The 17,269-nt window shown below is 40.3% G+C and overlaps 1 protein-coding gene across 2 annotated transcripts; it reads right to left on the reverse strand.

Moving 5' to 3' along the window:
• Positions 1 to 1,803: 1,803 nt before the first annotated feature.
• Positions 1,804 to 16,947, reverse strand: STEAP1 (STEAP family member 1). Of its 2 annotated transcripts, none has more exons than XM_054193308.1 (5): positions 16,641 to 16,947; positions 13,218 to 13,322; positions 10,572 to 11,084; positions 8,933 to 9,097; positions 1,804 to 7,144 (listed from the first exon to the last, which is right to left on the reverse strand). In XM_054193308.1, exons 2-5 carry the CDS (start codon positions 13,308 to 13,310, stop codon positions 6,887 to 6,889), a joined length of 1,029 nt encoding a protein of 342 aa, XP_054049283.1. In that variant the 5' UTR covers positions 13,311 to 13,322; positions 16,641 to 16,947; the 3' UTR covers positions 1,804 to 6,886. The 2 variants fall into 2 exon arrangements, with proteins under 2 accessions (XP_054049283.1, XP_054049284.1); XM_054193309.1 differs by lacking the exon at positions 16,641 to 16,947 and adding an exon at positions 13,776 to 13,886.
• Positions 16,948 to 17,269: the final 322 nt, after the last annotated feature.

Raw genomic sequence — 17,269 nt, forward strand, 5'->3', positions numbered from 1 at the left:
CCTTGAAAAGTCTGTCTTGATGCAGGGTACACGGCAGAATAGAGTCCATGTCAAACACTGGAGAAGGTGAACAATTTATTGGTAATTGTGTCAAGGAGAAGACAGACCTAAAGTATTTATGTGACTGCAGGGGACAAACCTGACTGAATAGCTAAGTAGAAGTCCCATTGATTTCACTGGGAATTTTGCCTCTGCAAGAACTAAATGGTGAGGATTAAATATTTTCAGTAGAGTAGTGATATCAGAACACAGATAAAACTGAAGTTATTAGGAAATACTTTTCTGAATATAGTCTAATGCATGATCTAATTCTCCGGTTTCAGTTGGTTCCTTATTTTGCATAAGTAATGTTTAAGAGTGTCTTAGCTTCGTTGTGTCTTACATAAACGTTTTTCTTCATTTAGCACAACATACTGTACACTTTACCAGGAAGTAAAGCAGCCATGTCGGCTCCACTATAAGCACAATCTATTTGAAGATAGCTCAGTTTATATTTAGATTATTATGAAAAGTGGAGCAATATCTATGACTCATGTCTTCCCAGCTTCAGAAACAGTATGTTCTTAATCCATAATAAAATTGTAGGGCTACATCTCAGAGGATAATTCCTCCAAGTCATAGAACCACTTATAATCTTGCTGATGTTCATACATACCAGTGGAATTTCAACAGATTTCCCCCAAAATGCCTCAAATGGTATTTCAGGGATGCAGAGGTTGTTGCAACATAATAGATTCTGCAGGCCAAACTCTGCACACACCTGGGATCTTTGTATTTGTTCATTCCATTCCTCGGCTCCATGTCGATAACCAGCCCTCCCATTCCCTCGGTTTCAAGGATTCACTTCATTTTTTTCACCCTGTCTCTCATCTGTCGTTCAGTTGTCCTCCATTTTACCATCTCCCCAACTAAGGATTTCTGTTCCCCGCTGTCTTGATGATGTGTTAATGTCATTCATTATCCTCCACCTACTTATTTTTCCCCTTTAACATCCATTGGGCTCCTTTACTCTTTCATCTCACAAGAAAATCTGAGTGCTTGCAATGTTTCCTTTCCTCTTTATCTCAGGTCTCCAACTGTCCTGTTCCTTCCCATTCCATGTTAATGCTTCTTTGCTTCATAGTCCCAGCTTTCCTCTGCCCCAGAATACCCTTTTGTCTAACACTAATTATCTGGGAATGAGTAATTTAGGTTGATCATATCCTTGTGAATGCACTAAGTCTATTGCAAATTAGAAAGCACAAGAGAAAGCCATCGTTATTTTAATTATGGGTGCCATCAAACAGTTGTTAGACTGCTAAACTGTTGCAGAGGTGCTTGAGGTGGCCTGCTAGTGGCTCATTTTTTTCCCATGCCGGCTTCTTGGGTTTTTTTTGTCTTTTTAAGGATTTCCTGTTAGAATACTTAGCATATTTTTGAATGAATTAAATGCATTGTTAAGTTATTCTGGTATATGCACAGGTATAGGTGGACAGGCAAGGAAAATTGGAGATGGGTTATGTGGCTATTCCTCAAGTCCAGCAGTAAGATACTTCTCAACACTTCAAGTAATGGAGAAATTCATGTGGAAAATTCTTTTTCTGTAGAGTACATCCAAAAACAGTGTAAACATGTATATAAACACTGCACATGACTGCAAACTACAAGACTGACTGTCCAGTTCAAAAAACTCCACACTTGCTTCACTTCTTTTTTAATAATGACCCCAAAAGGTGAAATTTAAGGACCAAATACTTTCATCAGTAGATGTGGTAGTATTCTACCAGTCCCACAGGGACTACACGTCTTTAACCAAGTCAAGGACATAGCATATTTATGTCAGTAACATACTTTTGTGCTACAAAGGTGAAATATACATAAAAGGAAAGAAACAAAAAAGACAAAACAACTGTATCTTCCGTTGCATCATCTTTATTGGAAGTAGCTGTGGTCGTCTTTTTTATAAGATTATAGAGTCTGTTTCACTGACTGCTTTTATATATTTTCATATGAAAACCTCTAAAAACTTGTTATGCATGCTTAATAAATTAGGCTCACCACACCCATTCAAATGTTACATTCAATCTATGGAAAAGTTCAAACAATGATGCAAAAGTTTAACTCTGATGCAACTGAATTCAATGAGATTTTTTAAGGAGTCCAAGGTCTCAGAAAATAAATTATTTTGATCAAGAAAACCTGGCACTACTGAAAAAAATCAGTGGCAATGATCAGCCATTGCCAGACGCTTACAGTGACTACAACATACTACATTCTCCAGGGGTGGATTCAGCATGTTTTCAAAAATCCTTTTGTTTTGTTTTGTTCTTTTAAATGATTCTGTTAATGCCGTTTTAAGCAAATCAGCTAACAGAAAATAGTCTGAATTTCAAAAATTAACATAACATTTAATTATGTTAACATAACATTTCATATTATCAAGGGACAGTACTAGAAACTATGGATGTAGCAGAAAAGAAGGGAAGACGTGAGATCATCATCTCTACAAATGAAGCCACGCAGTCCACAGTCATGGAGAGGTCAGTCAGTTTTGTATGGTTTTGGTGACAATTTCTAGAACACATTTTTGCCTACTGATTCATGGAAAACTGAGAACGTGACAAATAAGTGAAGCAATGAAACGTTCTTGTTACTGCAATAGGATGAAATAACTTAAGTTTTGAATTTTTGCAGTTTAAGCTGGTTTAAGTTAAGCTGCCCCTTTGTGCCATTTCTCTTTCCTGCCTTCCTGCTGGCACATGTGCGTGGCTGTCAGGTGAATCAGACCAGTGTATGGATCTGTCTGAATCATTCTTTTCCCTGCTGCTTTTCCCTACTTTTCAACTGTATCCAATTGCCTGGTCTGATTAACTTCACAGCTTTGAACACTTGCAGAACTGAGAGAACAGTGAAGAGTGGCCAAAGGGAGGGACTGCTTACGGTAAATGTTGCTGTCAACAGGAATTTACATGAAACCATAGCCAGCACAGCCCTGTCTCTAGCTTCTTGGGCACTGATTGTTGGTACCACTTCTTGGGAATAGTATTCTGGGGTCTGGCTACCCCAGGTAAATTTGACATAAAATTCCTCAAGTCCCTTCAGCGATTTACAAGTCTCTCTCCAGAGTTTCAATTCTGTGTCTCTGACTTAAATACATTGGGGACATATAACAAATGAAGGAAGTACTTTGCAGCTTCTGTAGAGGGACTGCAAATCCACTTACACTGGAGTGATGGATTCTTACACAAAAATATACCTATATTCCTTTCCTCTCCACAATGCCCTCACCATTCTTGAGCTTTTCCTGGTCTTTGATCAGTGTTTTCAGGGATCATAGGTATCCCTCCAAAGCACTCCACAACTATCTCAGCTTTTTCTTCCTTCTCACAAAATCTCCTCTGAATGCTAGCATATGTAATCTGTCAGTTAAAAGATCTGTCAGAAAAAATGTCCTTTCATTACATCCCCCTATGAATGTGTCCGTTTTGCTTTTCATATCTCTGTCTCCTCTCCTTTGTAGACTCTGGACTTTGCACCAGCATGGGGGGTGTGGGTTTTTTGTTGTTCATGGCAGCAGCTCTTCTAGAGTGTACTGTGCCTTTTTACCCTTATATCCTGTATGCGTATGACACAATGGCAGACACAGCATACATTGAAGCATTTAATGATGCACAGTTGTATAAAAGTAATCAGTGTTATACAAATAAGTGCCTAAAATTTGCACACACATTGATTTTAGGTATTATAGTAGTATATAGGCATATTAATACACTGAATTTTGAAATAGGTACATAAGCATACATAAATTAAAAGTTACATATGCAATTATTTTAATTAGTGTTGAACTAAATTATGGCTATTACAGAGGGAGAAATAAAATACTGGCAATAGCATTTTCTTCTGTAGCCCTTTATAGCCCTTACATGACCCTCCTCCCTTACTATTATATCTGAGTGCCTTAAAAGCTTGAAAATACTGTTGCAATGTCTTGTAAAGTGTTACTGCTCTAGTTCTGCAGATTGGGAAGTGAGTGAGTTAGAAGCAGTTTACTAAAGACTGACAATGCAGGGAAAAAAGACTTGATATGAGGTCTCAAATTCTGGCTATAAGCATTCAACAGTGGTTTCTACAGAAATGGCTAGCTGCGACACAGAAAACCTGTCTCCTACTTGAGACAATCAGTAGGGAAAAACCTGCTTGAATGTTTCGATGTCATGTGTGATTTTAGGAATAGCTTTTGTACATAGTATGCAAATTTCAGCTGGTAGAAGGCACTTCTGGGTTTGCTCCTGAGCAGTGCTAGAGAGAAAAATCTGAACTGTGCTTAATGTCCCCAGCTGAACGATCAGCATAAAAGGTCAGTTTGGATAGTATGTGATGAACTCGAAATTGGTTTTCACCTGTAGTTTATGTTAGGATGTCAACCTATATTAATAGACAGAAATTAATGAAGTTATGCTAGTTTGCACTGCCTTGTGTAACAATTGCATAAAGCAGGGTAATACAATAGGGCATGATTACAGTAGGACACGATTTATCAGGCACTTGAAGTGGGATGAATCTAAATTTTTCTAAATTTATCATTGCTGCACCTTGAATAGAAGATAAATAAAGATGTACATGCACATACATTTTCTTTAGTACTTCCTGAAGGAGTTCTATGCTTGTGATGTGCCTTGTTCTGATTTTATGCACTAAATACAATGGTACAGACAACAGTTCCTTTCTGCTGCTTGGATGAAGACGTATTAGAACAAAGGCCTCAAAAACTCTTTATGAAGTGTTGAATAGAGAGAATATATTTACATGTTCATGGAGTTCTTGCTCTGTTTTCTAGCAGTGATACCTATAGTGATTTCAGCAGTAAGGATCTGTCTGTTAGTCACCGAATTAGACAATATCTTACAGATTCAGAGATGGAATATTTTAAGAACATCCATAAGGATCAAACCAATTTTGGCATCAAAGTCCCATTTTCAGTGACTTAGTGTCCTGAATCCCACTGCTGTGCAGTAAGATGCAGACTCCAAAGGCACAGAACCTTAACTTCCAGCTTCTGTTGACTTCATAACCATGTTGACCATACTCCCCTACTCAATGCTCACTGATCTAGCTGTTCCATAACAGAGCCCTTGTGCAAAAGATTTCAGTTGGTAATGGTGACAATATGGTGAAAAGCCCATTATCATTCCCTTGCACTATTTTGCTCTCTAAATGCATATACGTATTAATTTGCCTTGATTTTGTTTTATACATGCCATATGAATAGCTTTGAATGGCATCTTCCAAGGAGTGTCTTCATTCATGTCTTTCCAGTTTTCAGTTATCAACGTTTTTCCTGTTCTGTTAGAAAATTCTTCACATTGCAGACTAGCTTCCTGGGTTTTAGAGTGTTTGCCTCTGTCATGCATTACTGATTTGATACACAATGCCATTCATTTCTCTTTAGTCTATATTATACAGGCCACCATGTTCCCAGTTATTTTCACAGTACTACATTAAGTGCAAATAACAAGGCCAACTTTTAAGTTGCAATAATTGAATGGAGTTATAACCAGGCAAATACAAAACGTAGTATCCCTGTAGCTATTTAATTTGTCTGTTATTTATGCTCAGTGTACCAAGACCACAAATGTACAACAGAATCATTAGCTGCAGGATCATTAGCACCATGTATTACGTATTTTTTAATGCATACATTGTTTTTCTGTTTGTTTAATACCAGAGCCATTAGCAATTACAGTTCTCATTCAGATGATCCCAGCAATAGGTGGCATCATCAGTCCATGTCCTAGTTAACTCATGCAGGGAGACTGGCAGAAATGTTCCTGATGCTGGGTAAAAATATTAACTACTGCATAGCATATTTAAAAATAGATACTAACAACATAAGGAAAATGAGGTTTAATTAGCTTATGTGAAAATTTTTGTGAAAGCAAATGCATTCAGAAGCCATTTTACATGAAAATCTCACCAAATCAACGTCAAGATTTAAATTACTATTTTTAGTGTTTTTCTTCAGTCACACAATTGTGCTGGCCCTAGAGTAAACAGAAAAACACATTTACCTGACGCGAGTTATCCCACTGGAATAATTTGTGCGAATAAAGTTTAGCACGTGTCAAGGCCTGCAGGCTTAGGTCAAAAGCATGGAAAATATCCAGCATCAGAAACAAAAGAACGTGTTCATGGAATAAAAAATGGGAAATGTTTTATCGTTTTAAATAAACAGAGACACACCTAGTCCTGTGTAAGATGGGAGATTTGAGTCTAAAACTTTTTTTAGACTGTGCCCAAGCCTCAGGAGAGATTTACCTTATAAAGTTCCCTGCAATTCCGCTTGCCCAATTGTCTAAGTTCAAGACCTGGTGGGAATACACAGTTTCTGTCTGGCTCATGTGCCAAGGTCCCCATTCTGCAGAGTGAAACGTAGGATGCAGGTGCTAAAGGGGACTGGGTTGATAAATATTCTAGTTGTTGTCACATTATAATACTGATATTTAACGAAGGAACAAACGTGGCTGTGGGAAGCAGAAAGCATTCCTGTGTTCTGTAGTGTAATCATTTATTTACTTTCTGTGGTCATCTGGAGCAATGATTTATGATTTCTTTTGCCTATGAAAGAATTATGACTGAGGCAATGAAGCCGTTGGATTTTAAAAGCAGTGAGTCAGAAGAAAGAAATGATCAAATGCCAGAACACTGAACAGATTAAAGTGTAAAATGAATGTTTCCACCTTCTGTTTTAGCAAAGGTCCAAATTGCATCAAGTATCCCATACTTCTGAAGTTGAAATGAAAAGCGAAAAAGAAACACCTATGGAAAATATGAAAACAGAGCTCACGAGTGAACGTTTCATGACCTTGAGCATATTTACCTACATAGACAGGAAATGTCCATATTTGATCTACAGTCTGGAAGTCATGCTAGTTTGATTGTTTTGTGTGTTAGCTTCCCAACCACATCTGATCTTTTTTATCCTCTTCCTAAAACATGGGAGGAGCAGTATGCATTTACAAAGCAGAACTACAATAGGAAGAAAAACTGCTACCATAAATGAAGGTGGTGTATACCAGATAAATTGGTTAACATCAACCCATTTATTCCAAGCAAACACCAGTGCATGAACAGTGCATAGCAGCAGAGCTAAATATCCCATCTTGCTCTGAAAAGAGAAAGAAAATAGTGAAGTATTTATTTTTTCCAACTTGGCAAAAAGAGTACTCTGTTAAGCAAATATGGAAATCAGGAAGGGCCTCAACCAACACACTTAAGACAAAGCAAAGACACCATTGGCTTTGAACTAAAATTTAAGAACTATAATTCAAGAATCTACCTGGACCCCTCTATGCCACCATAAGAGAAAACAGTTGAGGCACATTTTTCAGCTACTGTATGATACTTAGGTAATATAGAGAAGAGGTCACAGATTACAGGCTATTCTTGAAAAAGAGTCAGTTCTTGATATCTCAATTTATAGATGTCATCTGTATCCTAAATTACTTTATTTCTGTTATAAATTATTATGAGTTCAAAAGCAGATTTATAAATGGCTTAACCGATTGAAAAGAAAAATTTTGAGGTCAATTAAAATCAAAAACTCTAATAAGTCTAGTACTATGACAAATGCAATTGCACAACTACAGGAAACTGAGGTCTTTCATTCCACTTACAGTGATAAATTTGGCTTAGAATGTCCACAGAAGTCAGGAGTAAAGGAAATTTTATTCTAGAGTTACTAGTAATTTTGAGTTTCTTGTTGCATAACAATCTTGATATTATTAGAAAAATGGAATTAGTCATCAATGAAGTCAAACACTGGCTTTCCAAATGCTAAATCTACAGAATCTGATTTTCAAGTATAAATGTTTATAAAACTAATCCAATATATTAGTATTAGTCTTCTGGGTTTCTTCACGATGCTAATTTAATACCAAAAGAAATCATGCACTAGACGTGTCCATATAGATTCTCTGTAGAGCTGAAAACTTTTCATACAAAAGATGCACTTCACAGAGTGGGCAGAATCTCAAATCAGTAATTGTAGGAAGAGATACATTTCAGATCTACCTTTCAAATTCAGATCAAATTTTCAAATGCCAGGTACTTAGTAGGTCATTAAATTTTCAGATTTTGGTGTTCAGGGACCTAATTCAACAGTTGCTTAACCCTAGCGTGATCATATTGATGTCAGCAGAACCACCCCTGATTATTGCTGCGTATAATGCAGGAGAACTCAGAGCAAACTAGATACTTAGGTGAACGAAACAAGCACATCTGTAGCAAACTTGGGACTGGCTGTATTTGATTATGCATCTGTTCTAAGATGCCTCCTTTTCAGAATACACCTTTTTTGGAGGGGGTTATGAAGCTAATAATGTTGCAGATGGAACACCTTTGCATGTATTATTGGGCAGAAGCCTTCTCCTGGACTTTCCAGCCACCTGGTACTGCTCAGGAAGTAAAGAATTGCCAAAACAGTTCCAAGGGAGCAAGAAGCAATTCTCATTGTGTAATGGAATCCCATGTAGTATGGAACAGCATTGGCTGGTTCAATACCACCAACTCCCAATTCAGCAGGACACAGGGCATTCCTGAAACATAAGATGCCCAGAAGATGACTGAAATGCCTTCAGCATCAGAGAGACCTTGACCTAAGAATAGGTCCTAAAGGGACAATTGCTGCTGGTCACCAGGTCAGAGGAGCAAAAAAGTGGTTTGGAGTTGTCTTTCTTCCCACTTCGTACCCTGAACCTGACAGCCTTTTCTGCTGACAAATTAACAAATGAAACAAACATTTCTTGCAAAGCAATTAACAAAGAGCACAGAAGAAACTGTTAGATTGGTTTCACCTCCTCTGTGTTTGATATTTCTAACTCCTAATAGTCTTAGTTGACAACATACAGACTACAAATGAGGACTAATGGCATGCAATAATGACATTCATGCGTACCTGAATGTAGTGGAACTCTCTCCAGGTCAAAGAGTGACTGACAGATGGGATTGATGTTATTGCCAACAAGGCCAGCAAAGCAAGTCCCAGAATTCCTAGAGACACATAAATCTCCATTCTCCAAACATCGTGTTCAATCCAGGCATTTTCTTTTTTTTGTTTGACCTGCCAAAAGAACACCATATTTAAAATGACAGACTGGCACACTTAGCCGTTTGTGTGAAATACAGCTATTTTCACCATAACATTCAGGAAATTAGCCAAGAAACATGGTATTTTTATTTGTTTGAGTGTCTCTGAATGTAACTGCTATTTACTTCTGATGACAAAGTCTCCACTAGTACCTGCAGAGCAAAGGTGAGCTTTCAGTGAGAAGAATTTAGACTTCATCAGCATCTTGGCCCAGGAGAGACTGGTTCAGAGGCCTGTTAGCCTGCCTTCACAGCAGAAGTCTTACTCTTTGACAAAAAAATTCCATCTATGGCTAAATGCCATATCTGGAGAGTATGACAACAGGAGATATATTAACGGCACTATTCCAGGGAGCTAATTCTGCAGGTATTATTCATGATGGTATCCTGCCAGGATAAGTTGTTTAGCTCTATTTTTTTAAAAACAACAACTTGGTACATTCAGCTGCACTGAATATGGTGGGTGGTATGGATGAAAAGGTTGTGATTTTAATAAACTGATGTCAAAGCTTCTCCTACTTATGAGTACTTGCAACAGCGCTTTGATGCTGCGAGTGATCACCATGGAGTAATATGCCCCAAATACGATCATTTCTTCATCTTGAGAACTGGAATCCATTCAAGTCAGATTACTGGTAAGGCTAATTTCAGAGTTTTCCACAGGTAGTTGGACTGTTTACAGAATTCTTAGGAAGCTGATAACATCATACTGCGCTTTTAATAAAACTCTAGATTAGACTGAGGATAATAAAAATGTACATTTGCAGTATATACCTTATATTGGAATATTCCTTATACTGCAGTACTCGTGGCACTCAAGGTGATCCGCAAATACGAGGAATTCTCTAGTCACAGAGGATCTCGGGGAGCTTTGCCAGCCAATTGTTGCCCATGACTCAGAAGCATGACTGAATTTCTTTTAACAAGTTAGTGTGCATCAACCTAATTGTGGAGCCATCAGTGTTCACAAATTTAGTTTCTGGCAAATACAGATGATTACAATTTAGCTCAGCTCTCGTTCATTGCAGGCTAATTCACTCACAAAGAATATGTCTAAAAAGGGTGTGTGCTCAGTTTTTGTAGATGATAGATAGATTCCGCTGGTGCAGAGAAGATTAATCCACACTAAACTAATGGTGTGCCAAAGACTTAAATATTCCTGTGAGGCAGGTATAATTGTGTGCATTTTACAGAGAGATAAAAAATCCCAGATGAAGAAAATGACTTATGTAATACACACTGGCACAGCTGTGATGACTCTTGACTCTCCATTACAAACATTAACAACTAGGTCTTACTCCATCCCTTAACAGTGCACTGTGGGGATCTGCTTCAAAATGAAACGAAGACAATGAAAATGCACCCCCCCCACCATCCAGATTTGTTTGAATGACCAAAACAAGGATTTTCTGAATACAGAAGACCTGGCATTTGTGTGCCCATCATACCTGCTGGAATGCCCAGTTCAGCAGCTTGTATCTGTATGATCTTCTCATTGGATAGCATAAGCTATAGCAGGCGTGCATTGCAGCGAAGAAGAAACTGAGAAGTCCAAATTGCTTTCTTGATAACATCCATCTGTCCAACCACTGGGGGAACCTTTTATACTTGGTGCCAAAGTACAGCTGAAAACCAGCAGCTAATATTCCTGGTAAATATACTAGTGCTAAAAGGGTAATTGAAACCACTGGTAAAACTTTGTTTATGACAAGGATTGGAATTTTATAGAAAACATTTTCCTTTCTGGTTACAAAAGGATATATGACATCTCTCATAGAAGTGTAAATAAATGTTAATAATGAGATCACAGATGCTATCTTCATTGGCAAGTGCCACTTGGGGAACAGATCCTGCTTACAGTGTTGTTCTGAAGAGTGTTCAAACTCACCAAAATGGTGTGCTTGATGTAAATTAAAAAGTGCAGCTGCTTCTGGTGGATTGGTGACTTGCATATCCACATTCTGGAAAGGACAGAAAGGAAATACCAAGTGAGCTCAAGAGAAGATTAAAAACTTCAGTAATGACAGTATTTGTCATCATGGCTTTTACACTGTACTGCACTGAAACCATATACAAAACATACACACTATTAAAGACAAGATAGCTTGAAAACATAATGTTTCAAACAGCATAGTCAGGAGGTAAGCAAGGCAGTTTTAGCATAGATTTCTCATTTGTCATTCATTACCTATGGTGATTTCAAAATAGATTTTAATTCCAGGAAGTTAACTACACCGCAAGGGAAGATGGATTACATTATGTAAAGCATCATTACAGCTTCTTATGATAGGAGCCACAGATTTAAAATGTCAGATTTCAGCTACAGACTTAATGATGCAGCCCAAATAATATGCACAATAACAGAATCCAGAGTCAAGACAATAAAATATTTCATTCAGTCACTGCTATTTTAATGATATTTCACTGGGGGTATAAGGATGTAAGTAGAAATGTTTGGGATCCAGTGTATTAGACCAGCTGCGCATCTGTCAACTCCAGCATCAATTTTTGTGGTCTTCTTCCTCTCCTGCACAAATGTAAGAGTGTCCTCTTAACTTTTATGAAAACTTGTGAAACTGAGTCACTTCAGTTTAAAAAGCTGAATTTTCTGCTGCCAAGTAGGCATGGCTTGATTCTAGTCTCACAGAAGATCTTGGCAGAATTATCACAGACTATAGAATGACCTAAGCTAGTAAAAAATTTTAGTGTAAACTATTTTACACTGAGATAATATATTTAAAGATTGCCCCATAGTTATAGTTCATGGAAGAGGTACATGATCAGTATACATACAAAATGAAAATATATGTACCAAGAGCAGGACATTGCACTTGATGCAGCAGACAGCTGTCCAGGGGTACAGAACTGAGAACTGACAACATTAGGTAATAAACATGTAAGTCCTTTAATATTAAATTGAAATATAAAGTAAAACTGAACTAATGCTGCAACGGCTCAGCTTTAGAATGACTGATGGGCAGATATCTGGACCTCCAGAAAGTGAAATGGCACTGTCTGCTTAGAGGAAGGCAAATACTAGTAGTTTGAAAGTTGTAAGTTAGCTTTCTACTAGGATACAGGAGATGTTTCTGTCTCAGCAATATTATGTGGCTTTATTCTTAAGAATAAAATCTTACATTGAAGCTGAATAAGCAGCCAATTCAAGCAAGGTACTACTTGTAAATAATGCAAGGTTAAGTGGGTGCAAGTCTTGTGTTTGTCTTCGATGTTATATAGGTGTTTCTTTTTAACAGAGAAATAAAATTAGACACTGCAATCTTGCTGTAAAATCCTAATTGGAGACAAGGTAGCCTGTTCCCCCCACATCTGACTGACTCTTCTGCAGTGCCTCACAGTAAAATTAAAGGGCATGGTCTTCATTAGGATTTTTTAGCTGAATGGCTACTACATGTTTATCTGATGATAAAAACATATCTTTGTAACAGTGAAGGTGTAGCCTAAGTAACTTTTATTCTCTAGTCTGTGAAGAAAAGTTGAGTGTAGTCTATGCATTGCAGAATCAGAAGTTGGTATAAATTATACAAACTGAGATTCACATCTAAACCATGCTTCTCCTAAAGAGAGTCTGTAAAGCCTAATTTAGTATTTCACAGCCTGTGAGACAGTTCACATTAGAATAGAAAGTTGTAGCTTGAACTACTTCTGTGCATCAGCAGTTGCAGAGGCAAATGCTGTTGGAGTGGATTTTTTCTCTGGACTTTTTTGTGTGGTGTGGAAAATGTACTGAATGCGATGTGGCAATTAAGAAGACTCCTCCAAAGATAAATTTTATATTCCTGTATGAAATCCCAAATTATTTCTACCGAGCTTTGCTCATCTGATAAAATGCAACTAGAAACTAACTTAATTTAGTTTTTAGCTGGCCCAAACTGTGTATTTTTTAGCATGGACTGTGATTAAACTGAATGAGATGCTCTTTATCTTTTTATCTCTTCATGTCAATATTGTGACAAGCCTTTACAAGTATTGATGATATGCCAGTGTGATGGGAACACAGTGTTTCTGGACAAAATCGAATGAAAGATTGCAATATTCCGTGTGACTTATGAGCTACTTTTTTACAGAAACATTACCAAGTTGCTAAGGTTTCCTGTATTTCTTCTTGGCATGATGCTCTGACCTGCATTCTGATCAATGGCATGATTATCACCTTCCCTCTTCTCCATTGCGGAAACTCCCTGCAAAACAAACACAGGATGTAAAACAGGTTTTGAAATGCCCTACTGGAACTTTGAAGCCTATTTTCCCTCAAAAAGTTTTCTGCCCATTTGCTGGAAAAGGTACGACAATCTGGGGAAAGGAAAGTGTGTTCTCTCAGAAGAGAGCAGAAAAGCTCAGCTTGTTTTTTAAGTAAAGCGGAGACTAAAAGAGGATATGAATCAACAGAACCAAATCACTGATGAAAAATAATAGTAAAGCTAAATGCTCATGTCACCAGTGGAATGAATGAATTAATCTAGGCTGAAAGCTTTTAAATCGCAACAATAAAGTCTGAAACGGCTGACAGAAATAACATGAAAATGTTATGAAGGTGGATTTTGGTAAGTTCATGTGACTTTCTGAGGCAAGAAACTCATGCAAATGTGTTGTTCCTAATATTTTTTAGGATTTAGGTTTTAGGATTGGTCTACCTGACAGTAACTCTGTGGCTTTAGAGGTATGTTCTCCCTTCAAAATTGTCATGAAAGGCCAGCTGGAGCTTCACTCATGCTGTTCCAAGGTACACTGACAGTACTCAACACCCACAAGTACCAGCAGAAATGGTTCTGAGCCATTCAGGACTACAAGAGATCAGAAACCAGAAAGAAAAAAGGAAGAGAACGGATAAACAGAGATGTTTCTGAAAATGCTAGGATAGCAGGAAAGACAGTATCTTGAGGGCTGTAAAATAACTACAAGGACTGCAAGGACCCTGCAACATGGACTTCCCACGTGTGCATCACAGTGTCGCACGCTGCAGGAGGAGAGGCACTAGCACCACACCACTGGAAGCTCAGGGTGCCGTACCACAGCATGACTTTCTGTGGCTACCTTTAAGACAGTGACTAGGTAGCTCCTCCATGTACTTTCCTATGGAAAAGATGAATTACTAGATATGAAACTGTTTTGCTAACTACTGATTCTTTTATATCCATAACCCTTTTTTGGAAATTGCACGGACAAATCAGATTTTGACAGTTGTACTTTTTTCACTGTGTCTGGTTTCTTCAGTGGGTGAGTCCTACGGTCTTGTGTTGTCTGCTATGAGAGTTTGGTCTCTGCCAGGCCACCAGACTCCTGAAGCTGAAGTATTCTTTTCCTGAGTATTTCTCTTTGGATTTTTCCCTCCTGCTAGCAAGCTCTCCCTTTGGGCATAACCTTTCAGACAAGTGTTGCAGAGTAGGGTCAACAAGAGCTTCTGTGTGAAGGTCAGGCTGTTAACCCTTTCCTACACCAGCTAATGGATGGTTTGTATATCCTGCACACAAGAAAGCATAGGCTGATGAAGGCACATTTCTATTTTTCCCCCCTATTCCTAGGGCTAGTCCCAGTGATTTTATCACAAGTTTTGAGTATCGGATATCTTCATAAAACCTCAGATCCTGCAGTCCAATGATTAGTTGAGAATTTCTACTTCTGTATGTTTTAGTAAACTGTATTTCTAGCTGTTACAATGACAAAGAATAGTTTACAAACAGAACTCAGTGCAAGGCACTTGCCTGGAAAAAAAATGATCACAAATACAGTGCGCTCCACATCTATTTTTAAAAGAACTGAGAATACGAAGGGCAGTCACACTGTTTTTGAGGCCTATCCTCTGATTTTTAAAGTTTGATGTGGAAAAAACAGGATGTAAACTTACAGACTGACTTTTTACTCTTTTAGGTAATGAGACTGATTTCTTAAAATTGTTAAAACAGCTTGTGGCTCAGATATTTGCTGCTTTTTAATTATTTTTTTTTCTGTACTGATCTCCATTGAGCTTTCAACCAGTCTACATGAGCTTACATAGTGATCCCAGCCACTTCATAGCTCTCCTTTTCTGACTACCGCACTATCTTGGGGGTCCAAAAGCATATGTTAGATGGGGAAGCTCTGTGTGGATGAGCTTGACTCACCTGATTCTCATGCTGCTATCACTCTTCATTTAGACAATTTAGCAATTAAGAGCCCAGTAATAGCTGCTAGCTAAAGGTTTGTATTGATGAGGATGTAGTAAATGAGATCATGATGTCAAAAAAAATAATCCATGAGCTAGAATGCCAGCTGCTGATCCTAAAAGCCCATTTATTGTTTCTTTAGAGAAACAATGTTTAAAACAATGTTAAATACAGTGTTAATAGTTTATGCAGCGGAGGACAAAACGGAAAGAAAAAAGAAAGTGTGTGTGAATGAATGCATGGGCTCATCCATGGAAATATGGGTTACAGCCATGTGACTGCATGCAAGGAAACATAGATGCTGAACCATAATAGTCCACTTGGCTTCTGACACCAAAGTTAACATAAAATTATTTCTTGGGTACCCCCAATAACAAAGCACAGTAATAGTCCTGGAAAACCCTAAATACAAGACATTTATAATTCCACTATTCAGTGCCTTATGAATTGCCAGAAAGGAGTCATCTACAGCATGTGTCTTTTTGGAATACATCTGAAGAAAAAAATTTAGAAGTCCTGTGAGAGACAGAAACTAATCTGTTATAGCCCTATCTAAGTCACAACTGTTATGAAAGAAAACAGTTGTAGTAATGTCCATCCTCAGCGCACACCCCTTCTTCTCTGTGAGTCAGCTGTGAATGAGGATGGAGGGTGTCCAGCTGCAGAAAGCCAAGTTTCCAACACTGCGAGTATGCTACTGCATTTTGTACTGAGAAAACAGACTCATTATAACACTGAACCAACGGGGACCCACGCTGTGCAGACATTACCCCGAGAAAACATCACCCAAAGTCAACGAGAGGTTTTCCTGAGTAAGGGTTTTCAGTGCTGGCTCCACGAAAAAAAGAAAAATGGGTAAAATAAACAGGCTGTGATAATAGCGATGAGGTGATGGAAGAGGCACGGGATGGTGACTGCATCTCTCTCCTTTGGCACCATCGGAAAATGACAGCGTGAAAGCGTGAGGGATAACTGTCTCGCTTTTAAAGTGCCTGCTGCACGGGGTAAGCACTTGCCACGCGAGTAAATAACTTTCCCCGCTCTTCAAAACTTCTGCTGACCTCTGCGGAAAACCTAATAAAACCCCGGGGGCTGGAGCAGGAGAGCGTCTCTCGGCGCTTCGCCCCGGTCAGAGTGTGCCCGGGGCACCCAGGGCCGGCTGCGCTGCCAGCCTCATGCCCGGCCGCTTCGCCCCGCTACCCGGGGGAGGCCGGGCCCCGCGGGGAGCCCGAGTTCGCTCCCGCCGGAGGGACCCGTCCCGTCCCGTCCGCGGCCACGGGGCGGGCTGGGCCCCGCGCCGGAACCGGTCGGCAGCGCGGCCATGCGGGCGCGGACGTCTCCTCGGGGCTCACCCACCTCGGCCTGCCGTCAGCGCAGCCTCTTCTTCCCGACGGAGGACGGAGCCCCGGCCGCGGGGCGGGGGCGGTGGGAGCGGCGGGTCCCGGCTCGTCTCCGTCAGCAGTGGGGCAGCCCCCGCCGGCGGCGGTGCGGCGCGGGGCGGCGGTACCCGGGCGCGGGGCGGCTCTGCCGGTCAGCCGCGGAGCGCCTGCCGGGCTCCGAGGAGGGGAGCAGCTGCGGGAGGGGAGCCCGGCCGCAGCCTCCACCTCCCCTCCGGGCCCCGCCTTCCGCGCCCACCCCGCTTCCCGGGGTGCAAGCCGGGGTCCCGTCCTCCACACCAGCGGGCACCGGAGAGCGGCGTGGCGGCGTGGCCTCGAGGTGTCCCTTCCAGCACCGCCCGGGGCCGCGGTGCCCGGGCCGGCCGCCCCAAGAAACGCCCGGCCGTGGGTCCGCTGGGGCCTCGGGCTGGACAAAGGGCGCATTCACCTGCGCCCTCCCCGCCCCGCAGGAGGGAGGAGGAGGAAGAGGCGCCGAGGTGCGCTGCCTCCCCGGGCGCCCCTCGCCTCCCCCAGCCAGCCTCCGGCCGGCAGCTCCGCTCCCGCGGCCGGGGCCCCGCACAGGCGGGTTTGCCGGAGAGTGCTGAGGCA

The sequence above is a fragment of the Rissa tridactyla genome, chromosome 2, assembly GCF_028500815.1.
Source record: "Rissa tridactyla isolate bRisTri1 chromosome 2, bRisTri1.patW.cur.20221130, whole genome shotgun sequence".
Lineage (NCBI taxonomy): Eukaryota > Metazoa > Chordata > Aves > Charadriiformes > Laridae > Rissa > Rissa tridactyla.